This window comes from Podarcis erhardii (genome assembly GCF_964252035.2).
Source record: "Podarcis erhardii genome assembly, chromosome: 1".
In the NCBI taxonomy this organism is placed as follows: domain Eukaryota; kingdom Metazoa; phylum Chordata; class Lepidosauria; order Squamata; family Lacertidae; genus Podarcis; species Podarcis erhardii.
This window is the reverse complement of record NC_138497.1, coordinates 10,578,807-10,604,207: the sequence shown is the minus strand read 5'-3', so window position 1 is coordinate 10,604,207 and position 25,401 is coordinate 10,578,807. Positions and strand designations below refer to the sequence as shown.

General features: G+C 44.4%; 1 protein-coding gene across 5 annotated transcripts in view; it reads left to right on the top strand.

Moving 5' to 3' along the window:
• The first annotated feature begins 353 nt into the window (after nt 1-353).
• PPP2R5E (protein phosphatase 2 regulatory subunit B'epsilon) overlaps nt 354-25,401 on the top strand; it is an 86,495-nt gene continuing 61,447 nt past the window's right edge. The window contains exons 1-3 of one of the 5 annotated variants that reach the window (XM_081862102.1): nt 354-469; nt 3,551-3,653; nt 16,452-16,612. In XM_081862102.1, coding sequence (XP_081718228.1) covers nt 3,565-3,653; nt 16,452-16,612 — 250 coding nt within the window. In that variant the 5' untranslated portion in view covers nt 354-469; nt 3,551-3,564. Of the gene's footprint in view, nt 470-3,550; nt 3,654-13,694; nt 14,083-16,448; nt 16,613-25,401 lie in introns of those variants that run through there. The other 4 variants (XM_081862101.1, XM_081862104.1, XM_081862105.1 and 1 more) reach the window with 4 other exon arrangements.

Sequence of the window (25,401 nt, the reverse complement as noted above, 5' to 3'; positions counted from 1 at the left end):
GCTGACAATTTCTGGGATTTTTCCAGTCCTTTTCACAGGAGTTTAGTGGCACCATGGCAGGTCAAAATCTAGTTGACAGGCTGTTAAGTCCTCCACGGGGAGTGGATTCAGGTTCAATGGACAGGGCAAAATTTTACTTTTTATGCTTGTGATTCCAGCTCAAGTGAAAATAATAATTCAGCACAGTGGCCGTATTTCAGCCCAACTCCCAGAACGGAAGTAATAAGAAAGCACAGTGAATGACGAGTAAGCAGGACATCTTCCTTCGCTTTTCGAACTCGGAAGGAACCTTTAGGGAGGTGGCTATCTCACACGTTGCAGGGAGGGAGGCAGGAAAGGGCAGAACTCTGGACTCAAGTGTATTCTGAAGCAGTTGGCGATGACAGTTGGGACAGAAGAGAAAGCATTCTGAAGAAAGCATCACGGAGTAGAGCTGGAAACAAGGGGAAGGGGAGAAAATGAGCAGAGAGTGAGTGTTGGGAAGGGGTGAGGAACGGAAAAGTGAGCCCAAAGGGAATGAGCAAGGAATGAATGAAATGGAACAAAAGCAAGCAGGAGCAAAATGACATGACAGGGACACACGAGGCAAGATATGCAACTGAATAAAATGACAGCCCAGTTCTTTGCCGAAAAGCAATTTTGGACGCTAGTGATTTTGCAGAGCGGAAGCAACGGTTTGATTATATTTTTCCTGCCAGTTGCTTCTCAACTGAGAACGGCTCCCTCCTGCTGCTTTTCAGCAAACAAGCAAGAAACAAACAAACAAACAAACAAGCAAGCAAGCAAGCAAACAAACACAACCCAGGCCACCAGAGTTTTCTTAGACATGGTTGTGTATAAAAGTGCGGTTGTTTCACTTCAGAAAGGCATTTTTTTACTCCACCAAAGCAGATTGATGCTGTGTCTGGCCTCAAACTATACGATTCTTTTAGCAGTGGCAACTGTTTATTCACTTCACATTAAAGGATTATTTCAGTTTGTTTTTAACCAGTGTGCCATGGCACCCTGGGGTGCCTTGAATGATGGTCAGGGGTGCCGCGGGCAACTAACTAGCCTCTGTCCCTCTTTCCTCCCCTCCCTCCTCTTATGCCCTCTCACACCTCTGCCTTCCAAAGGCTTGTGCGGGCTGTCTGTTGCAGCAGCCCTGGTCCAGTACAGCTGAAGGAGCGTCTCCACCCCCATCATTTTGCCCGGACGCTGAGGTCCAGCGCCAAGGGCCTTCTGGCGGTTCCCTCCCTATGAGAAGCCAAGTTACAGGGAACCAGGCAGAGGGCCTTCTCGGTAGTGGCACCCGCCCTGTGGAACGCCCTCCCACCAGATGTCAAAGAGAAAAACAGCTACCTGACATTTAGAAGACATCTGAAGGCAGCCCTGTTTAGGGAAGCTTTTAATGTTTAACAGACCACTGTGTTTTAATACTTTGTTGGAAGCCGCCCAGAGTGGCTGGGGAAACCCAGCCAGATGGGCTAGGTATAAATAAATTATTATTATTATTATTATTATTATTATTATTATTATTATTATTATTATTATTATTATTATTATTACAACATCCCGAGGCAAATGGTGCCTCTGGGGTTGGCCAAGGGGTGCTTGTTGCAAGGAGCTTAGGTGGCCTCAGCTGAGTTAGCAAGCAAGTGGGTGAGGGAGCCCAGCCAGCCAGTGCACCAGCCCTTGCTGTTGGGAATGGACGGACTAGTGGGAGGCTGGGTAGGCAGGCACTGTGCTGGCCTTTCTTGTGCTTGCTGCATGCAAGGCCTGCCTGGGAGCTGAGTGCCCAGTGCTGAAGGAGAGCCTTTCTGCCATGTAGTCCCAGCAGTGCCCACTGCTGCCTCCAAGGTAAGGTGCTGGCCTCATGTCCACCTTTGGCCAGTCTCCATCGGGCCATTAAGGTTGGGGGCATCCTCTTCCCAGAAGCCTGTGGGGCACCCCTATTTCCTTAATTAACTATAGATCTCCCACCTACAGTGCTTCAACCACAGAAGCAAAGCGGCAGAGAAAAGCATTGGCTATAATGTTCTATTCTTATAGTTTATAACATATTTGTAATGCTTTAAGAGAGATGCTGCAAATCTCTCAATAGTCTTTTTTCTTCAAAAAATGTACAGAAATGATCTCAATAAATGAAATATTAAACCAAAATGAAATGCATAACTGGCCCAAACATTAAATAAATAGGAAAAGGTAAAGGGACCCCTGACCATTAGGTCCAGTCGTGGCCGACTCTGGGGTTGCAGCGCTCATCTTGCTTTACTGGCAAGGGAGCCAGCGTACAGCTTCCGGGTCATGTGGCCAGCATGACTAAGCCGCTTCTGGTGAACCAGAGCAGCGCACGGAAACGCCGTTTACCTTCCCGCCAGAGCGGTACCTATTTATCTACTTGCACTTTGAAGTGCTCTTGAACTGCTAGGTTGGCAGGAGCGGGGACCGAGCAACGGGAGCTCACCCCGTTGCGGGGATTCGAACCGCCGACCTTCTGATCGGCAAGTCCTAGGCTCTGTGGTTTAACCCACAAGGGAAGTCACAATTCCTGCAAAAACCTTAAAGTAGTCTTAGATGAGATACTGACCACATACCTACTGGTAGAAATAAGCAGTTGGCTCAAACATTAGGAGCATACATGCAGAACAGTTACAGCTGTATTCTAAGAACTAGACTTGCAAATGAACACTTAAGTGATGAATATAACTTCCATTTTCAAGTTCACTAAAGATTTCACCCTGTGCCAATCGTTTCACCCTGTGCCAATCTTACATAAAAATTGATTAGAAGCTGCACCATATTCCCATGAATATACTTTTGTGGGGAAAGGCTCCCCTTTTGCTTCCCTGATTGGGAATTCAACACCATGGATAAAAGTATTAAGGGCTCTGTAGAGTTTTGTGAGCTTTTATTCTATATGACACAGAAGATATGTCACAAACGAGGTCACAAATCCCAGAAAACACAAGTAGATGCTGGCAAGGCACATATATAGACTCAGCTTGAGATATTTTGATTGGTAGGCACTCAAATCCCTCTCAATTTTTTTTTAAAAAAGGAATTATCTTGACAAATATCTTAAAGATCCCTCTAAATGATCATAACTGAAACATGAGTGCTTGCAATTAGTTGAATTTTGAACAAGGGCATTTCCAAAAGATCTATTAATGGGACAGCTATTATTATTCTTCAAATATATTCAGTGGGACTGTCTATGCTAAAGGGTAGTTGTGCAGCTTCACAGTCATATCAGCAGAAGACAACAATGAGCTGCATCATACTCTTGAGTAGACCAATTTAATTCAATGGACATCAGTCATGATTAACTGAGATCCCTCAAATTCAATGGGTTTTCTCAGAGAATGACTTTCTAATTCAAGAGGACTAAGATGCCTCAGGATATAGAAAAGCCATTATACATTATCACAATTATTTTTATAGAAACCCAGATGTAAATTAAGCATACAATTGCAACACTTAAGCAGCTGCTGTTTGCAAATATGGCCATGAGGTGTACATTAGTTACATTACATAGTTAAAGACATTCTGACCTTTCTCAAAAATACAGAGAAGCAAGAATTCATGGGAAATGTCCAAGAAAGAAAAGGAAAGCTGACCAATAAGAAAAGGAAGCTAGGAGCAAGTTTGCTGATTGGAAGAAAAAGTACAATGTAAGTCTAATTTCAATGCTGCTGCAACTCCTCATACTGCTCCAGTTAAGGAAATCTGTTCCACTTAAAAATTTTTAGATCAGGAACTGTGGGTCAAATGCACATCCAGTTGCATGGAAAGTGGATGATGTGCCTGTTTTTTAATGCTTTCCTTGGACTGCATGTTCCCTTGCCCATTCCCATACACATACTGGCAAAACTAGTCATGTTTGTATACCTTCTAAAAGCATAAGCTGAGTTTGCTCAGGGAATTTTGCTTCTGTGATACATAAAAACGCAGTCACCAGCAGTTCAGTCTGCTGAACCATAGTTTGTGCTAATCATAGTATAGAGCTGAAACGATGTTTTGAACTTCCAACATACAAACCATGGTTTTAGAGCTGCATTCCTACTTTAATTTTCCATCTTGTAAGCACCTAGCATTGTAAATTCATGAGGTCACTGATGCCTCTATGGGTCAGCAACCAAAGCAACTGCTGTATCAATTATTTGCCAGTTCAGACAGCATGCCAAACCAGAGTTTGTAAAATCATTATTTACAAGCTCACTTCAAAATATGGTTTTCAGCTCTGGTTTACTAGCCTACTATAAACTGATTTGCCAATGCATATACTACACCAAATAGGGTTGCTGTATTTCAAACAGCGAAAATTCAGACAGATAAGTTGTTGGTAGCAACCCTACATCAAATCTTGGCTAAGCTTCCTTTGTTGTGATGTTTGAATTCACAGAAACCTTAGATACGAACTAGAAGTGATAATGGTGAATTGAACTACATCAACACCAGAACCCTTGGTGCACTTTTGGTTCTATTATAAAACTCTTTCATTCCACGTATACTTTTAGACATATTATGAATAATAGCACAGTAAATTCATTGTGGCTGCAATCCCAGAATCACATGAATTCATTCCTAACAGATTCTTCTTGAGCTTTTTCTGGATGGCTTGCGCTTCGGACAAGCAGGCCTTATAGTTTGGAAGCTTTCCCTTTCTAGTTTAACCCCATTACTTCTTATGTTGTGGATAAACAAGTGTCACCCCCTTTTTTACATGCTTTATTTTTAATAAAGTGCACATGCCACCTCTTTTTAGATGAAACCATTCTCCGTTCCTTTCCAGCCCTTTATCACTTTTTTAAAGTTCCCCTGAATTTTCCAAATTACCACTACCTTCTCGATGCCAGCGGAAGTTATTTTCAGCTAGCTGCCAAAAATAGTGTAGCTGCATGATCCTCAGAGAGGAAAAATGTGTCAGAAAACGGATTGAGGATTGCAATGACACTTGGGACTTTGAGGGCAGAATGATAAGACCACAAGAAACCCCTTGCTGGATTTGAGCCAGGGGTCAACACTGCTGCCAACAGTGGCCAGTCAGGAAGTCCCACAAGCAGGACACAAAGGCAAACAATACTCCCCTGTGATTTCCCCTCCCCACTTCCAACAACTGGATAATTTGTTAAACCCCAATCATGTCTCCCCTTACTCAACACCTTTTTCTAAAGCTCCAGACATTTTAACGTTTCTTCATATTGAAGGCATTTCAGCCCTTTATTTTAGTTGGTTGCTATGTCCCACCCATTTCCCACTCTCAAGATGATATACCGTATTTTTCGCTCTGTAAGACACACTTTTTCCCTCCTAAAAAGTAAGGGGAAATGTGTGTGTGTCTTATGGAGCGAATGCAGGCTGCACGGCTGTCCCAAAGCCAGAACAGCTAGAAGGAGCGCTGCGCAGCACTCCCTCTAGCTGTTCTAGATTCTGGCTTTGTGGGGTTATCCAAAAGCCAGAACAGCTAGAAGGAGCATTGCGCAGCGCTCCCTCTAGCTGTTCTAGCTTCGCGCGAAGTCTCCGCAGGACACGGGGAGCGTTCATCCCTGTGCCCTGCAAAGGCTTCGTGGGGCTATCCCTTCCCCCACCTCCCAGAAAAGCCCCCAAGAGCCGCGCTCCCTTTAAAGAGCGCGTGTGTGGCTCTAGGGGGCTGTTTCCCGAGAAGGGAGAAAGTCAGCCCGTCAGTGATGGGCTGCCCTTCTCCCTCCTTGGGGAAAAGCCTGCAAGCGCTGCGCACACATTCCTTGCAGCTCCTGAAAGGGAGAGCTGAGCAGAGCCTGGGATGTATACAGGCTCTGCTCAGCACTCCCTTTAAAGAATTTTTTTCCCTTGCATTCCCCCTCTAAAAAATAGGTGTGTCTTATGGTCAGGTGCGCCTTATAGAGAAAAAAATACGGTAATTACATCGGGTTCTCCCCATTCAAGAACTGGCCAGACAGAGACCTGCCTAGTTTCAGCTGCATCGTATGCCTTTATACTATGCCTTGGAACCTACCAAGGAATTTGCTGTTCACCTCCAGCAAACAAGGGTTACTTTTCCCCTGTGCCACCCCACGACTCCATTTTCTTTTCCAGTCACCACCTATTCAGACTTCATCAGTTTATATATAAAGTTAGTAAATTTCTTGTTTTCTACAGAAGGGAATGTGACTGAACAATTATTGACGAAACAATCCTAAATCATGAGATTATAATAGACCTAATATGTAAGATTCCTCCCCCCCCCCATTTAAATATACTCCAAAGCAGTATTGGGAAAATAATTGCTGCTAATAATGCATTTCCATCAGCTGATAATTGTATCCTGGAGATTACTCCTCCCACTTGCTCCAACAGGAAGGAATTATGCAAATTATCTTAGAATTTCTGGCTTTGACAGCTGGGAGGAGTAGCTGCTGTCTTCGAGTTTTCTGACTTGCCTACTCCACACTGACAGGTCCTCTGAGGAATTCTATCTTCATCTTTACTTAACATTTACTATCTTCAACTGAAATCTGCCTCACACAGTGTTGCTGGGCAGGGATTCTTAGCCAGAACAGTACGTCCCAAACATTACAGTTGTCAGGTGTTCATTTTTTCAACAGCTGATCTGTATTTTGTAAAAGCCATCTCTAGTGGCTTTTAGCAGAATATCACTGAATGTTGAAAGCCAAGAGCCGCGCAACTGTAATTTCTATCAGCAAACGCAGATATCATTATGTATTAAATAGCCAAAAGATATTCAAGCCACTACACACACACACACACACACACACACACACACACTTTCTTGGAAAGCAGTTGTGATCTACTTTAATTGCAGTGTTTCACAATCTTGGGTGCTTTATAATACCATTCATAGTCATACACACATAAATAAAGGTGGCATATTTAAAATGACTGAAAACAAAAACCACCTTAATTACTGCATAGCTTCCAGTGCTCAAATCTCTTAAGTTGTAATAGCAGTCTGGAAAAAAGTTACAAGGAACGTTTTAGAGAAAATGATTAAGGGTCGTCACCTAAGCCCAGAGAACTAGCCATGTTTGATGCTTTAGTTTAAAGCTTCAAGTTAGATGGTTAAAGACCAACTAATTGGACCAGAGTACACTTTATTAGATACAGAGTCTAGAGTCTAACAGCAATAGCTGTACAAGTGGTCTGAGCAAAAATGGTCAACACCAACTTTTAACATCACATTCATAAAATCGTATCACCATGCTCCATGTTAAATGCCACCTCCTTAGCACAAATATGCATTAAAAGGGTGGAAAAGCCCATCCCTTTCAACACAGTCCTTAAGTGTGTTTACTCTTAAGTCCTATCCAGCTCAACAGGCCTTATTCACTATCAAGTGTGCTTAAGACGGCAACCTTTAATAATATTTATTCGTATCACTGTGAGCATGGTAGGCAATTAAAAGTGTTGAGATATAACTGCTTTCCTCCAGGTAACATACTTTATAAATATAATGCAATAAAATCAGTAATTCTATAGAAAAATATTGTGCAACTCAGCATATCACATACTGATCAGCATATAATTATATCTAATTTCTCAATGAGGTTTTCCACACTATAACCAAATATTTCAAATAAGCTACACGAAAAAGGAAGCTAAATATTTCCAAATGTGTTATACTCACTGTGCTTTTTACAAATTAATATTTCATTTGCTTCAAGGTCAGACATCTGCATGTCACATGATAGGAGTTGGTAGCACGGTATCCTTCAACATAATCTCTTTGCTATCAGATATACCATTGAGATAAAACACCCTTTATTATTGGGTGTCCAACTTGAATCTAATGAAGGGGCGGCAATATTTTATTATTGTTATTTGCTATGCTCATGTAAACAACAACAACAACAAAAAGGATGGGTGGGATATGGTGTATAATTTTTAGAAAAGGTGCATACAGGTATGAGAAAGCAGAGTCCTCCTATAGCTTATCTCTCTGTGTTCTGTTATTTCAGGCACTTTTCTTCTGGTCTGGTTGCAATGCCAGATGTCAGCCAGGCAATGAGAAAAGTGTCTGAAGTGATGGGGCACGGCAAGGTAAGGTGTGTGTATGTTTATTTGTCAGGATGAACATAAGCAGCTGTTCTACATTTACACTTTTAGTCCATCTGGTCTTGTCTACACCAGGGTTTCCCAACATTCACTGAGCCCTTGATGAGCTTATAAAGCTGTTGCTGATCCCAAACCAAATTCTTAAGGATGTAAATGAAGGCAAGTGAAGAAATATCAATATATAATCAACATTTACTAATCAATCAATCAATCAATCAATCAATCAATCACTATTACTATGAACCATTATCTATATAGTGAAAAAGTGCAAATAACAACAATACATATTTTTAAATCTTTTCTAATGAGCTTCAAGGGACGCGGATGGCGCTGTGGGTAAAACCTCAGCGCCAAGGACTTGCCGATCGTGAGGTCGGCGGTTCGAATCCCCGCGGCGGGGTGCACTCCCGTTGCTCGGTCCCAGCACCTGCCAACCTAGCAGTTCGAAAGCACCCCTGGGTGCAAGTAGATAAATAGGGACCGCTTACCAGCGGGAAGGTAAACGGCGTTTCCATGTGCTGCGCTGGCTCGCCAGATGCAGCTTGTCACGCTGGCACGTGACCCGGAAGTGTCTTCGGACAGCGCTGGCCCCCAGCCTCTTAAGCGAGATGGGCGCGCGACCCCAGAGTTGGACACGACTGGCCCGTATGGGCAGGGGTACCTTTATCTTTAATGAGCTTCAACAAGTACATGAATATTTGGCTGTAGGTATCACTGTTCCTTAATGTTCAGCCCATTTCTCTGTTTGTTCAGAAGAGCACAAATATATATGAATCCAGCTTTAACTCTGCATGGACCTGAATATGCTTGCAGTGGTTTGGGTATTTGACAGCAGCTCTCACTGCTCTAGCAACCACTGAAAAGTGTTTTTGCCTCAAAATTCATGCTCATTTAGATGAATTCCTGCTGTAGGTTAGGCTCCACATTTGCACTTCCTGTTTGCAAGTAGAGCAGAGATACATCCTAATCCAATCAGAAAACTGCATTCTGTAATTTCAAAGTATTCAAAACAAACCTTAAAATATTAGAATCATATACAGTCATACCTCGGGATGAATATGCTTTGGGTTAAGCATTTTCAGGTTGCGCTCCGCGGCGCATTACTTCCGGGTTTCACCATGTGCGCATGCACAGACCATCAAAATAACGTCACGCGCATGCGCAGAAGCGCCGAAATGTGACCTGCGCATGTGCAGACATGGGTTATGTTTGCTTCGGGATGGGAACAGGGCTCTGGAATGGATCCCGTTCGCATTCCGAGGTACCACTGTAGTTGGAAGGGTCCTTGAGGGTTATCTAGTCCACCGCCTGCAATTCAGGAAAGGTGTGTTGTATAGATCAATAGTTCATTTTCTGAAGTACTATTCTCAGCTCCCCATTATAGGTGCAGCAAGTTTGTGAAATAGTGGTATTATAGTTTGAGTTTGAATGGTAGTAATGCCTTTCCTTTGCAGGCTTTTTTGTATTTCATTAAATTTGCAACATAAGTCATCAAAATAAGACATGATCTTTACAGTGCAACAACTCATTACTCAGTGATGGTTCCACGTATTTCAGAAGTTCTACAGCTGAATTGGCTAGTCTTTGTAAACAATCTTCCTTTGAGAGTCACTGTACTTTTGTATGCAGAGGCAGCTGGGTGAAATTTTTACTACTATTTTCACTTAACATTGCAAAAGGCCACCTGAGCCTCAAATGACAGCAAAGGATCCAGGAGCACCCACAAGCTATGTACCCACTCCTCCAGAAGGAGTGTAACCCCATCAAGAGAAGGCAACTGCCCATCCATTTGGTATAGGGAACTACCCACTAATTGTGCCTCAGTGAGCTTCAATTTGTTGACTCTCATCCAGTCTCTTACCAAGGCAAAACAACTGTCCTGCACACCCATGTAAAGGAGAAGTAGAGCTGTGTGTCGTCAGCATATTGCTGACAACATACTCCAAAACACTGGATGACCCAACTCAGTGGTTTCATGTCGATGTTAAACAGCATAGAGGATAAATTTGAACCCTGAGGAACCCCACAATGAAGGCTCCACAGGGCTGAAGAACATGCTAAAAGTATCAACCTCTTGAATGGACTATCTGACCACTGAAAAGCAGTGCCACCCACCTACCCCCAACTCATACAGCTGCTCTAGAAGGATACTATGGTCTATGGCATTGAAAGCCACTGAGAGGTTGAGAATTAACAGGGACACATTTCCCCCCCCTCCCCTGACAGAGGTCATCATACAGGGTGACCAAAGCAGTTTCTGTGCCCAAACCAGGCCTATACCCCAACTGAAATGGATCTAGAAAATCAGTTTCCTCCAAGAGTGCCTGAACCTGATCTGCGATGATGCAATCAAGAACCTTACCAAGAAGAGACTGGCAACTGGCTGGTAATTATTTAAGATTTTCTGAATCCAGGGCAGGCTTCTTAAGGAGTGGTCTTACCCCTGCCTCCTTCAAGCAGGCAGGGACCACCCTGTCTTGCAGGGAGACATTAACCACCTCCCTAGCCCAGCATGCTGTCCTCTGCCTGCTAGTTTTTATCAGCCATGGGGGCAAAGATCCAGAGGGGAAGCGGTCCCCCGACTGATTCAAGTACCTTGTCCACATCCTTGAGCATTACCAATCATGAGAACTGGTTCTACACCAGAGCTGTGTACAGCCCACCATCTGTATCTCTGTGGTAGTTCCAGAGCAGGCTCCACGATCAAGAACTACAGGGGCTGACAGCGCAATGGTGTGATTCCTAGTCACCTGGAGCTCCAAGAGTGTTCTAGGCTTTGGAGGGGCTCAAAATGATGGAGAATATCCAAGATGGAAGTGGCAAATTTACTCCTCTAAGATCTGGACTGCAGGCAACTGCAAGCAAGAAACATTAACATGATATTTAGTTAAAAAATGAAGTTCTTTATTTACTGGGGGGGGGGGGGATCCACAGTACTTGCCAATCACTGCTGGTGTCCCACTGGAAGCAACTGCTGCAATATTACCTGTGGATTGTCGTATTTCTCAAAATACTCCTCCAAGCACAGGAAGATTGCCTCACCCTTCAAGTCAGCTTTAAATGATTTGGCAAACGGACTGAATGTGCACCTTTTGCTGGTACCGCAATACCTTACATAAGTCAAAAGACTATTACAATTTCCAAACACTGACTTGCCCAGCTGGATAGGAAATTAAACTGTTGAAGTCACTGTTATTTGAACATCATGGACTACCTCATTAACAAGGTGCTGAGGGGAATTGTTATTCAGTGCAATCCTCTTCAAAATAGGTCCTCCATTCAATTTCATAACCATTTGTATAACTACTTTTCTGGCTAGTAGAATGAGCTCCTTGCCAACATTTTGCAGCTTTCCTTTCTTTGCAATTATAATGGCAATATAGCATGGTCTGAAATACTGCTGTATTGTAACATCATTTTATTTTAAAAGTGCACTCTATACATGGTTGGACTATTTATTGGGAACTGTGAAACTTCAAAAGCTACATTCTCCAGTCTATTTCCTTTAGACACTTTTTGCAACCCCCACCTTCATATAGGGCAAACAAACATGGCTGTCCCCAGGGCTTTTTTTCAGTCAGAGCTCACCTGAACTCAGCTCTGGAACCTCTCAAGTAGGTGCCATTGCCATTCTAAGAGAACAAAGGAGAATTTCTTGGTGAGCCCCAGCACCTCTCTTTCTAGAAAAATTGCACTGACTGTCCCCATCATTATCTCATTGGGCCCCAGATGTGAGCCCTAATTCTTTCTTAAGCAATGAAGTGGCATGGCTGGTCTGGAATTTTGGGTGGGGTTTTTCATATGTTGCAACACTTCTCCATACAAAAACCAGCACCATCACTCTCTCCCTCCATGTGGAAACCTTATACAGAAGCTAGGACGGTGTCTTCTCCTTGGCAAGCTAATTTCCTGACACAGAGGAAATACTTTTGGACGGTGGAGTATTTCATCATACGGATCCCCATATGTAGTCAGGACACCACCCCAGTGAGGACAAATTCCAAGGGCATGTATACTGACTGGCCAAAGGAAGAGGCAAGGCAAGACCATGCTACATCCTGCAATCTGTCACAGCTGGCGCATCACTGCACCTGGAACACTAACCCACACCTACTAAACGAGCTTCTTTTAGGCAACAAAACGGCCCAAAGTTATTTGGGCAGGGCAGAAGAGCATGTAACTTCTCCTCGTTCTCTGATGTCCAAGCTGCCTTTCTTCAGCTGCCTCGCCAGCCTGGAAGCAGCACCCAGATAGGCGCCAAGCCCTCACAGGCTCCAGGGGCTTCCTCGCTGCTGGGCTCCTCTCAGACGTCTCCGCCCCGGGCTGCCGCTTCCAGGCAGGTAGGCATAGGATCGCACCTTAAACCAGCGCGCAAGCCGCTCCGCGGGGTTTGCTTTGTGGGTTCTCTCTCGGAAACGTCGCGCGGGTAGCTTTTCTTCCTCTTTCCCCACAAGCCAGGCAGCTGCTCCGCAAAATAATAACAAAATCCGCCTCGTGGAGAAAAGGGGCGATCCCAGGATCAGCGCGCGCGCGCGGCACCCGCGAAAAGGCGACGCGGGCCACGGCCAGCGAGCTTCCGCTTCTTCCTCCACGCGTCGAGAAATGCGTCACGTGTGAATGCTTACCTCAGCCTTCCCAGAAAAATAATATCCCCGCACCCCCTCCCCCCAAGTCCCTTAATTTCCAGAGCCCAGGCGGAAGCTGACCTCTCGCAAAGGCCCGGCGGTCGGCGCGCAGCACCCCGCTTCCCTCAGGAGACCGCCGCCGCCGCCGGCCGTTGTGGGAGATAGGAGGACCGCGGGACTCCGGGGGGGCGGCGAGAACCAACCCACCCACCCACCCACCCTCGCCTCTCCCCGCGAGCCCGCCGGTCTCCCTTCCCTGACAGAAAACGCCCGTACCACTCGCCTCCCGCCGCGGCCTTGTCCTCTTTTCGCTGCTGCCACTTGAGGCGATACGAAGCCGGGGGGGGGAGGGGCCGGAGGAGGAGGAGGAGGAACCGACTTGCTTCCGGCCCAATGAGGCTTCGCGTCGGACGTTCTGGCGGCGGCGGACGTCAACGGTGTCGGCACGCGCACGCCCAGCCTCGGCTCCTCCTCCCCCCTCCGTCGCCATCCTCCCGAGGGGCGTGGGTGCGAGGCGGGGCCTCGAGGGTCCCAGCATGTTCGGCTGCGAGCGGGGGCCTGAACGGCTGGCTCGGCTGACTGACTGACGGTGTATGTGTGTGTGTGTGAGAGAGAGAGCGAGAGCGCGTGCGCGCGCCGGAGAAAGCGGGAGAGGGCGCGAGCGAGCGTGTGTGTGTGTGTGTTTGAGAGAGAGAGAGAGACGGGAGAAGGCCATGGCCGGAGCTCAGTGACTGACTGACTGACTGACTGACTGACTGACAATAGGGACGAGCGAGAGCCGCCGCAGCCTCAGCGACAGAAGGCGGGGAGAAAGGGAAAGAGGCCGCCCGAGAAAACCTTCCGCAGCAGCAAGAGCAGCGCCCGCCGCCGTCGCCGCCGCTTCTCCTCCCTCCTCCTCCTCCTCGCCGCACCCCGAACGAAGGCAGCTCGGGCCGCGCTCGCCCTCCTTCCCCGAGGCCGCCTCGCCGGGAATGTGAGAGAAGCCGCCGCCGCCGCCGCCTCGGCTACAACCGCAAGAGGAGGAGGAGGAGGAGGAGGAGGAGGAGGAGGAGGAGGAGGCCTCTGGGGCGGCCGCCGCCGTGTCGTTGGGGGGAAAGGAGGGCGGGAGCGGGCCGAGGGCGGCAGCGCATGGGACCGGAGGGAAAGGCGAGGAGAAGCCGCCGCCGCCGCCGCTGCCGCTGATTCCCGAAGCCGCCAACGCCGCCGCCGCCCTGCGCTGGGGGAGGCCGCCGAGGCCTACCAGGCTGCCGCTGCTCCTGCGGCAGGAACCGCGCCGCGGCCAGAGAGAGGCGCAGGCACACGCGCGCCGGCCCGGCTCGCCCTCGCCGCCTCCGCCGGGGATCGGGGCCTTGCTGCTCCTGCTGCTCCTGCTGCTCCTTTTTTCTCCTCCTCGTCTCTGGATTCTCTGCCGGGAGGGTTCAAGGTAACTTCCAGAGAGCAACCGCCCGGCCGCGCGTGTTGGGAGCGTTGGAAGTCCAGGCGCGAGGGGATCGCCCCCGATCCGCCGGGACGAGGTGTCTCTCTCTCTCCCCCCCCCCCTGCGGTCACCCGGTGTCACCGAGCGGGTCGCTTCCGTCCCTCTCGGCCCGCCGGTGTTTCCTCCCCGCATTGCCTCTTGACAGCCGGTTGCTCCGCAGGCGCCCAAACGCCGCCTCCCCGTCGCTTAAAAATAATAACGGTAATCCCCGGCTTAAGCCTGCGCTGGCCCAAGAGGGTGAGAAGGGAAAGCTCGGGGGAAGCGGGTGGTGGGGAGGGGAAGGGAAGGCCACGCAGGGATATTAATAATAGCCCCCCCCCCCGCGCAAACACAAATAAATAAGATCTATTTCTGCATGATTATGTCCAAGGAAGCAGCCGCCCGCCGCTGGGAGGGAGATCCGAAAGCGGGAAGGACCCCTCTTGTCCTCTTCCGCGCCCCGCGTTGCCTGCCGACTGTCGCCGGGGCTCGTCGGGTTAGAATTAGACCCTTATCGAAGCGTTGCTAAATTTACAGCCGAGAAGGGCCGCCAAAAGCTTCTTGCTGACACAATGATCCCGCCGTCGAAAGGATCTGCTTGAGGGCTTGTCCATTAATACGGTTAGCCGTTCCATTTTGAGACGCCGCGAAAATATTGCAGGAGAGATGGAGACGTAGTCCTAAAGGGTTGTTGACAATGCGAGGATAAACCCCTTGCCTAGCAGGCCCGGAAACCTCGGAGTGCAGCACCAGCCTTTGCATGCTTATTCAAGAGTGAGAGCCAGGTTTCCCTTTGAGTAAGCATGCTTTGCATTGGGCTGTGAGTGCAGGGGTGTTTTTTGAGTTTCGGGTTCCCACTGGAGGACCAATAACATCCTTGTTGTTTGTGTGGAGCTTTTCTCAAATATGCCTTACAGGCTAGTTTTATACATCTTCAGTTTGGAAAACTGTGGCATCCTTTAGTAGAGGCCTCACATCTTCATGGTATATTTAATATTTTAATTTTTCATACTTAAATTGATAACCATAATAATAACACAGTATCATTAATCTTTTACATGCAAGCTGTGTTAGTCAGGATAACAATGCCGCAACGGCCATGAGAATGATAAGTTGATAAAAGTATGGATTGTTGTAGATAAAGCTGCTCTCACTGCTGAGTGACAAGGACTTGTGATTCCTTGTAGAGGTTGAGAGTACTGTAGTTTTTGTACACACAATTCTGACACACACACCCCGCGCTTTTTACACAGCAGTGGTCATCTTAAAAATCAACATGGAACTCTCATATATGAAAGTTCAACTTTTGGGCTGACACAGGGCAATAAACATTTAAATCAATATTCAATGATATTTTATACTTGCAGTAATGCCCTTTGTCCTGCAAAGGTCTTGTGTGTATAGCATAGTCCCATTGACTTGAGTAATGTGTCCTGTGTTGATTTCAGTGCCCACTATTTGCAGTATGAGATCTTGCTATTATGTTTGCTGCTATTTTAAAATAGTAAATCATAAGTAAAAAACTTTATTATTTTTAAAGAATATAATATGACATGTTTAAATAATCCATGATGACAATATCGAGAAGGTGTTGTAATTTTTTAAAATCGATCTACTCAGTGAGGTTGTGGGTTCACAGGGGTTATTAGTTTTAGGGTTTTCTGGCTTAGGGCAAGGAATTGGACTACAACACTCCCAGTACTTCCCCCAATTTCAGTGACTCAAGAAATGGGAAGCAAAAGAAAAAGGGAATTGCAGGTTAGCACCATAGGTAATGGACATGATACATCTTTGACTAACTGAACTCAGTGTCAGACTCACATTGCCATTACATAACTTTGATTACATGCTTAAAATACCGTCAGATTAATTTAGGGGTATCTGGAGTATTGTATTTATGCAATAAGGACTGAAAGGCTCATTATTTCCAGAAACGATTCCTAATAGGAGAGTTCATGCCACCCATTTAAAGATGTTATGAATTTGCTTTCCCTGTGTTGCTTGCATAATTGCTATGATGCATGAACTTAAAAAATATCCTCAAAAAGAAAAAAAAAGTGAATTGGAGCAAGAATGAGAAAAATAAAGACTGGTGCAGCTGCGTATATGTATGTTCATTGCACTGGTCATTATTGAGGGATTCTCATTGCATGTATCTTGTCATACTAGGACTGGATGGACCAGTGGACAAATTGGATTGCCCTCTAGGTCAGTTTCCCAAACTAAACTCTGCAGTTAGAGACAGATTTCTTGCTGGTATTATATTTAAGGGGCAGTGAAGTGTGTGTGTAATATTTGTTGGAAAAATTCTTAAAGATCTTTGTTCCTTTCAGTAGGGATATGTCCTCAGCACCAACCACTCCTCCATCAGTGGATAAAGTAGACGGATTTTCTCGGAAGTCCGTCAGAAAAGCCAGGCAGAAGAGGTCGCAAAGTTCCTCCCAGTTTCGGTCTCAGGGCAAGCCTATAGAGTTAACTCTACTGCCTCTGCTAAAAGGTAAGGCTCTACCAATCTTTATCAGTTGGAAAACAATGTTTTAATTATAAATAAGTTGTGGAAGAGTCAGATAATAGTTGCTGTTTGCAGAAAGAAAACACAATAAAAAATTCCATCCAGTAGCACCTTAGAGACCAACTAAGTTTGGCACAAGGAGAAGGGGACGACAGAGGATGAGATGGTTGGACACTGTTCCCGAAGCTACCAACATGAGTCTGACCAAACTGCGGGAGGCAGTGGAAGACAGGAGTGCCTGGCGTGCTCTGGTCCATGGGGTCACGAAGAGTCGGACACGACTAAACAACAACAACAAGTTTGTTATTGGTATGAACTTTCATGTGCATGCACACGAAAGCTCATACCAGTAACAAACTTAGACATCATCTATGAGTTTAAAAAGACGCCCAGCCAGTTGCTAAAGGTCAAGTGTGGGAATGAGAGGCCTGATTTGACTGGGATCCTGCCACAGAGGGAATGGGGCATCAACCTTTGGCCTCACCCCTCCTGCTAGGGTTCAAATCTGGACTGGGCCCTCTACTGCTTGCTATTTTCTTGGCAGTGGGCCCCTACTTGCTCCAATGGGAGGTGTGTGCCCAACGCCATGCAGGTACAGTAGGCCCAATCTGGATTGGGAACACAGGGAGGCAAAGAGTTAAAGCCCCCTAATCCCACCACCTAATCTCGTGCATGCACATGAAAGCTCATACCAATAACAAACTTAGTTGGTCTCAGGTGCTATTGGAAGGAATTTTTTAATTTTGTTTCGACTACGGCAGACCAACACGGCTACCTACCTTTATGCAGAAAGAAAGTTCACACTGGATTACAGTGAACTATTTAACTGCTCTATAGGTCCAGTTGCAGATAGGTAGCCGTGTTGGTCTGCCATTCCCACCACCCTTCTGAGTAATACCCCTCCCCACCTTCTCACTATATAGAAGGGTCTAGTGACTTCTGTTTCAGTGTATCTGAAGAAGTGTGCATGCACACGAAAGCTCATACCTAGAACTAACTTAGTTGGTCTTTAAGGTGCTACTGGAAGGAATTTTTTAATTTTGTTTTGCTCTATAGGTGTGTAATGTATGTGTAAATTCTATTGATGCTTATGTTGAATAACTGATTGCCAGTTCTGTTTATCATAATGTAGTTGCAATATTAGCAGACAGTGCATGTGCTGGGAGTTTAGTGGTTGATCACACAGCCTGATTATTTTCTGCAGCATTTAAGATTTGACAATTTCTGCAGTTTCATTAGGAATCTGGACCATTGAAAAATCTGGGAAGCCTTTGTATATATTCTCTACCTTTCTCATTTTTATTGTTGGATCTTTTCAGCCTACCAAAAGTGTGCAAACATGGAAAATAGACGCTGTGTTTACTAACAGATAATTCTAGTAACTTGTACTGTAGTATGAAATGTTTAATTTTGGAGCTGCCAACTTTGTTTCGTTCTGCAGCTGCTTATATTTTCTGTTCCTTACACTTGGTCAACTTGCAATTAGCAAGGTATGGAATACTCAGTAATTTAACAAGATGATCTCATATATTGTTTGAAGGCACATAAGAATCTGCTTTACATGGGTTTCTGCTGCCTTGGGTGTAATGATGGAAGAAAGGCTGGCTATAAATGTAATAAAATAAAATAAAACCCCCTGTTTTATTTGAATAGCAAGTGGAATTTGTCAAGCATGTGCCAGAGCAGGCTTTATGTAGGACAGATGAACATATTCCATGTGACTGACGTGAGGCCTTGTCCAGGCAAACTTTGTTGTGAACCTTCAGGCTGCATTAAGAGGGACTGGGTGACAGAAGCTTGGCCATGCTATACTTAGCTACATTTAAACAAACCTCACATAGGGTAGAGGAGGTTGCAGAACATGTAATCTTGGCTAATGCCATTTAGCTTGCCCGAGGCCTAATAAAACCAAGCGGGCTTCCCTCTTCTTCCTCTGAAAGTAGATTAACAATGAGATAAGTTGGGAAGCACTTGACAAGTTAAATACACCTTGTATGTTTTTGAGTATGGTTGACACAGTGAACTTGAGTACTCATCTCCATTGTGGTCATTCACTGATTCACCTTGTGAAGAACTACTGTGTTAGACACAAGACACTTGATTTCTTAACAATGTCAGGTACCAGTAACTCGAAAGTTAAGGCAACAGTTCATATGGGCAAGGGAGGATATGGCTTGGCTAAATAGGCCAGGTATCCGATGGGAAATAGTTGTGGGAGGCCAAGAACAGGAACGTAGAATGTTGATCATGTTCATTCTCAGAAATGAGTTGCCCAGACTAAGTTTGTGCAGGGTAGGCTTTAGAGCTATATAATGCAAATTAATAATTAAAAAAATGGAGAGTAGGATTGGCTCTCCTGTATCACTTGACTCTCAAACTCAGCAGTGCCTGTCAGCCTGATCTGAAATAACGAGTTTTCTTGAGTGACAAGCAGCTATAGTGGCACAAGGGCCGGAGGAATTGGTTCCTGTTCCTGCAGGGCTCCTGAATTAAAGCCCCTCAGCACCTGATACAAGAAGTGCTTAGCTTCGACTCCAGATTCCATCCAGATTGATGCTTCTTTCTAAAAATTCTCATCAAGAATCTGACACAAAAACTTGAGTTTTCAATTCCAAAATTTCCTAATGATCTGAGTCCATCATCAGCCCAGCCCTGTTCTACCAAAACAAAAATGTTCTTCAGTGTGTTGAATTACCTGACTTTCCAAATATTTTTGTCAGCCTGTGTGGCATTTTGATAAACAAATCAGTGTTGCATTTCAGTATTAATAGAATCTTTTCAAAGCTCATGGGTCTGCAACTTCAGTTGCATTTTGCATGCTATGTGACAACATTGAAAGTGTATGAGCACAGGGAGGTTGACTTCGCCGTTAGGTGGTTATAAAAACTTTGGCAATTCACAGATCAAATGGTGGCTAAATGTGTTAAAGTTTTAGGCCAGTTGAACTACAGTTCAAAGGGTAGTTCTAATTACAAAAACCCAGATTGTTATTATGAGTAGGGGAAACAATATTCTAAATAAGCTATTATTTATAGCTTGCTGTAGTTGACAGAAATTGAACTGGGCCCTTCTGCTTGCAAAGGATGATATATGACTGACAGATCTATGATCTCTCATTGTGCAGATATAAATTTATGTCTGTGATGTATAAGAGATCAAATAATTACTTTCAGATTTTGCTTGGAACTTCAGGGATAGCATGTATGTAAAGGCAATGGTTTTAAAACATGGATATAGTACTGGCCAGGAGATTCCTTCTCATAATTGTGGAGTTCATGTGTACTACGTAGGGCTGGGCAACAATAAATACACAGCATTAGTTATTGGAAGGCACCATGATACAATTTAAAAAGTTGGCTGCCCATCTACATAAAACATTATTGACATTGTGGGAAATTTGACCATGGTCAGTTGACTAGCTTCTCAAACCTTTAAAGACATCAGAAGGCATGTAGGGGCGATCAGATGCAGGTGCTGGGCTGCCTCCACCTTCCCCCGACCCCAGCCCCTTTCCTGCCTGATTGCCTTCAGGTGGTGTAGGGGCTCTGATGCTGAGGTGGGGGCTCCTTTGAACTTTTCCCTTGAGGGGAGCGGAGCCACGCAGCCCTCAGTGGAAAAGTGTGAAGGAGCCTCCACTTCCCCAGCTGAGGGGCCCCAATCCAGCTCCTGCTCCCATTCAAGGAGGAGCAGGATGGGGTTCTCCCAGCTGGGAAGGAAGGAGAAAGCTGCCCCATCTCATTCCTAATACAGTGGTACCTCTAGTTACGAACTTAATTCGTTCCGGAGGTCCGTTCTTAACCTGAAACTGTTCTTAACTAGAGGCGTGCTCTTGCTAATGGGGCCCTCTTGCTGCCGCTGTGCTGCCAGCACACGATTTCCGTTCTCATCCTGGGGCAAAGTTCTCAACTTGAGGTAACTCTTCTAGGCAAGCAGGGGCAGGGTCAGGGATCTGTCAGCTGGGGATCTCTCATGCTCCCCAGCTGAGCAGCCCCCACCTCGCTTTCAGCCCTCCGGACGCTGGGCTGAAAGCGCCTCAGGTCAGTTTCTCCCAGCGCACTGCCAACTGGGGCCAATGCAGCTTGTTTCAACATTGGCGTTTATCTCCAAACGGCAATGTTTTGCTGGTGATACATCACATTGTTGAAAGCCTAACATCGCCCAGCCCTACTCCGGAGCAATTTCTGAGCATATATGGGAGCATACAGCAGGGAGATGAGAGCTAGAAGTCCCATTGTGTAAGCAGGTGGACATCATTCAATGTATCCTCATATTTAGTACAAAACAATGCAGCTCTTAATTATTATTATTGGAAGAAACTTGTAGTCTGAAATAGTAAACTTAAATATCCATGTATGTATACATTTCTGAGAATACATTTTTTAAATAAATAAATCCACACAAGATTAACTGGTTGATAAAATAATTGGAAAATAAGCAGAATGTGGTCGCATCAGCCTTCAAGCTTGCAATGTATGTGAAGAGCACATTGTCTGCGGTTGGCCTTTGTTCTATTTAGAATATTATTCTTTGGTCATATAATAGGAATACTGAGTTTCATGTGGTGTATAATTTTTCACATGCCTGTAATGAAGGAACTCATTATACTGTTACGGGACTGAGAAAATGTTTCAGATTTCTTGATACCAGCACTACATTGCACAAGGGTGAATAAATATTTAATAATTGTGTTTATATATTGTATTTCTTAAGTGTTCAGAGCATGTCACATACTTTACAGGGCTGCTGTAAGGGTTACTGAGATAATGTAGGTCTGTATTTGTATCCCCGTATTGCTTGGGGGGGACCTAGGTTAAGAGAATTGTGATTTGCTTTGTTTAAGGCAACCTAGCAAATTAATGGCTGTAGTAAGATTTGAATGGGGACTTCCTTAGTCATAGTTCTGTCCCTTTTGAAAGTAAGTTTAACAAAGTGCCTAAGTGCTAGCAAAACATTACCTGGAGGTGCCCCATCCCCCGATTTCTTCATCTTGGACTTTTAATTTTTTGTATGGAAACTCCCGATGGGCTAAATATAGATCAATTCAGGGCTTTTTTCAACTGGAACTTACCGGAACTCAATTCTGGAATGAAACATTTTGTTAAGTAAAATGAAAATAGTATGTTCATATCAGACAGGTTTTAGATGCAGATGTGGGAGGTGCTGTGGATTGGGTGGGTTTAAGATTACCTAATGAATGGGAAGATTTGAAGTGGGGATTTCTGATTTGTAGTTTAGTTTGTGTAGCCACTGTGCTACATGAATTTTAAAGAAGGTTTCTGAGTTTTGGCCGTTTGCTTCCCTTCTGTGAGATGGTGATGTTTGAACCCATATCCCTGGAGGCATAAAGTAAGAAAGACGTCTGGAAATTTATTGTTCTCAGATTTCATATTGGCCCGATTTGGACACAGCGAACTGCGAATGAGAGTGTTGCCCATATGTCTTCTCCCAAGCCACTTCCCTTTGTGGGCCAGCTTTACAGCACTGATCCCAGTTATCTGAATTACAGTTCCGCGTTACATCTGAAATGAGAAACAGTGGTTTAACGATGGCTTATTAGGGTGGATCTGTGAACCGTGTCTGCAAAGGCCCTTATTCATGTATTTCCAAGGTTTCAAGGATCTTGGATTTAATACCTTGTTAACTACTTTGATTTGTATTTTAGCAAACTTAAACCTAGGTGCTCATCATGGCCAGTCATTTCTGTAGCTGCAAATTTGTAAAAAGACACTTCAACGGTCTTACTCCTTCAAATGTTTTATTCAATTTACCGGTATATTACTCTTGTTCATAGCTTCTATCTATAGTCTTGCTTCAGTATTTGTATTATTGAGCTATACATTAGAGAAGAGGTATGAATTACTATAAAGATTTATAAAGATTATAGATCTTACCAAACTGTTGTTTGTTCTCCTTCTGAGGCTGCTTTAAAATTGGCCTAGGGTAGGGTTGAGACAGTCAAATTGCCAGCAGTTATTTACCATGATCTTAGCAAATAATTCCCTTTTGTTAGTGACAGCCTTTTTATTAAAAATCCCCCCAAGATCTATAATGAAAGGTAGGCTGCCACACTCATAAGGGCATTATTGACTGCATACAAATATATGGCCATGGTAAATACCACCTACATATACACACACACATACACCCCCCCCAACATATCTAAAGTTAGCTTTTAATAATGGTTTTTGACAGTTTCTGAAAGCTTGCCTTTTCCTGTGAAAAGACTGCTTTCATCATAAAATTAGCTTTGATAATATTACTGTGAGATGCATTAGTCATGTTTGTTGCCATAGTGAACAAGTATTAAGCGCTATAGAAGTTATCTGATAGAGGCAGTGGAAGGATTTGTGAAACATGACATTAAACCATGGTTTAAAACAAGCTATGGAGGAAACAAACCATGATCTTGGGTTTGGGGTAACACAGATCTTTAATAAATATATATATATATATTTAAAAAAACCAAAACAAATAAAAGAGCAGACTGGCGTATTTTGTCTGCAGTGGGAATGTCTTGAGCAGCCTGCATCAGCATGCTCTTTGTTCACATCAAACCATAGTTCAAAAGAAACCATCACGCAGGGCTAGCTGAGCAGTGGCACTGCATATGTTGTCTGATTCAGTTTCCATCAGCCCTGCCAGCATGATGGGTGATAGTTCAGGGGATTATGATAGAGGACCAGCAACATCTGGAGTTTAGCTATCCCTGATTACTCTGACTTGTGGACCAGGCCAGTACCTGTCATGTGCTTGTTCATGATTAATTATAAGTGAGACCTGCAATGAAATGGTTCTGTGTGGTGAGCTCCTTTTCAGAGTTCCAGCTATGCCTTTTAGGCTGCATCATTCAGTTTCCTCAAGTTTTCTGCTAACCATCTCAACTGGTCTTTTTACCCCTCCCCTTTTTAGCCCCCCCCCCCCCGTTTTTAATTACTTATGAAAACAATTGAGTTCCCCAAGCTTGCTGATATCTGGCTCTTTTGCATCAATGTGGCTCTTCTGGCTCAGCACTCAATTCTCCAATTGAGTTTACCATTATTTATTTATAAAAGTATTTCTGTAATGCCGTATCATAAAATATCAGGGCAGTGTATAGCATTAAAACATAAACACCATTAAAAACAATACAGATAATCAAGAATTAAGAATTAAACAGTTACACAGGCCTGCCATTATAAAAAGGTTCAGAGATGCCTGAAAGTGAAATGCCTGTTGATTCTGTGCTGGAAGGATGTTCTGCTGCATGGGACCAGTGGCATTAGATGCTAGTTGGACTTCCACAACACATGTGGCAATTATATTTGCTAATATGATGATATTGTATTAGTATATATGGTGATATTCGTAGGCTAATTCAAGAGCAAAATTGCAGTTAAAACCATTAGTAATACTATATTTTTCTGTCTATAAGATGCCCCCATGTATAAGGCACCTCCTATTTTGGGGGACTCGGATTTAAGAAAATGGGAGATGTATCCGTGTATAAGATGCCCCCTATTTTTTGACATTATTTTTAGGGAAAAAATCTAGTCCTATACACGAAAAAATACAGTAATTCTCCCCAGGGTCAATGAAAGGCTGAAGACATAGCTAAATTAAAATGGCATGGTAGAAATGATTAATGTTAGTTCCATCACTTTAGATAAAGGATTTTGCAGTAAATGTGGGGCTTTGTTTATAAAATAAGGGAGGTTGATTTGATACATATAGGAAGAAATCGAGGGAATAGACAAATGCTTAGAAGTAATGACTTGTGTAATGCAACCTTCTTTGTAATGGATTGTCTGAGTAACATGAAGAGTAGGAGTTTGCAACTTGGAGGGTTGGTGGAGAAGGCAGACAGATGACATTGGATAATGACAAGAAGAAAGAATGGGCAGGCTGCGAGAGGGCTCTAGGAATATTTGTCCTATACTCAGAAACAACCCATGGTTCCATGAAGCCCCAGGCTGCGATGCAAAAGTGAGCCTTTAAGACATTTGGGCATTAGTATCACAGATTTAGACATCTGCACTCATTGGTAGATGCATGGAAATAGTCCCATCTTACCTGCTTGCCTTTCATCTGACCAGAGCAGATTGTAAACTTCACCTTGTTAATAAAAACCATTTTTCTTTCCTCTGTAAGCAAGTGTAGTGCATTGAGATAGATTTAAACTTTGACAATGTATTTAAAGGGGATTGGTAAATACATGATAAAAGGTCGTGATGGAAATGTATTGTTGGCCTGCAGTTCTGGAAGGAGAGTCTGTGTGCCAAAGTTTGAGAACCACAGATTAAAGCACAGGAAACTTTCCAAAGCAGAATGTTGTATAGGTAGACCGTTTGTTAAGGGGGAACCTGCAGGGAGCAGTTGTGAATGGCACTCAAACAGCTCTTGAAGTTAGGGCTGTGATTTACTCACTAGGTAAGTTGTACAACTACTCAGGGGGGTGGTAGTAATTTGCCTCTTAATGCTATCATGCTAGTCTGAATATGGATCGGCACAGGTGGCGCTTTTGACCTCCTGCCAGAACATCATTGATTTAGGTGGAACTCTGGGTAATTAAAGGACTAATAATTGTGTCAGGAACAGGAATTATTATGTAGACTGAAAAGTTAATGTCAGAGGTAGTTTATTGAACTGGGGGATTCATCCCTATTTGAACCTTGTATTCCAAAAAATAATACACTGCTTCAGGATGTTCTCTCATCTTGTAGAGAAATAGTTCATATTCTTGTAGCGATCTTTCATGCATTTCTGAATTTGTCTCTTGTGAAATATCTGTTCACTAA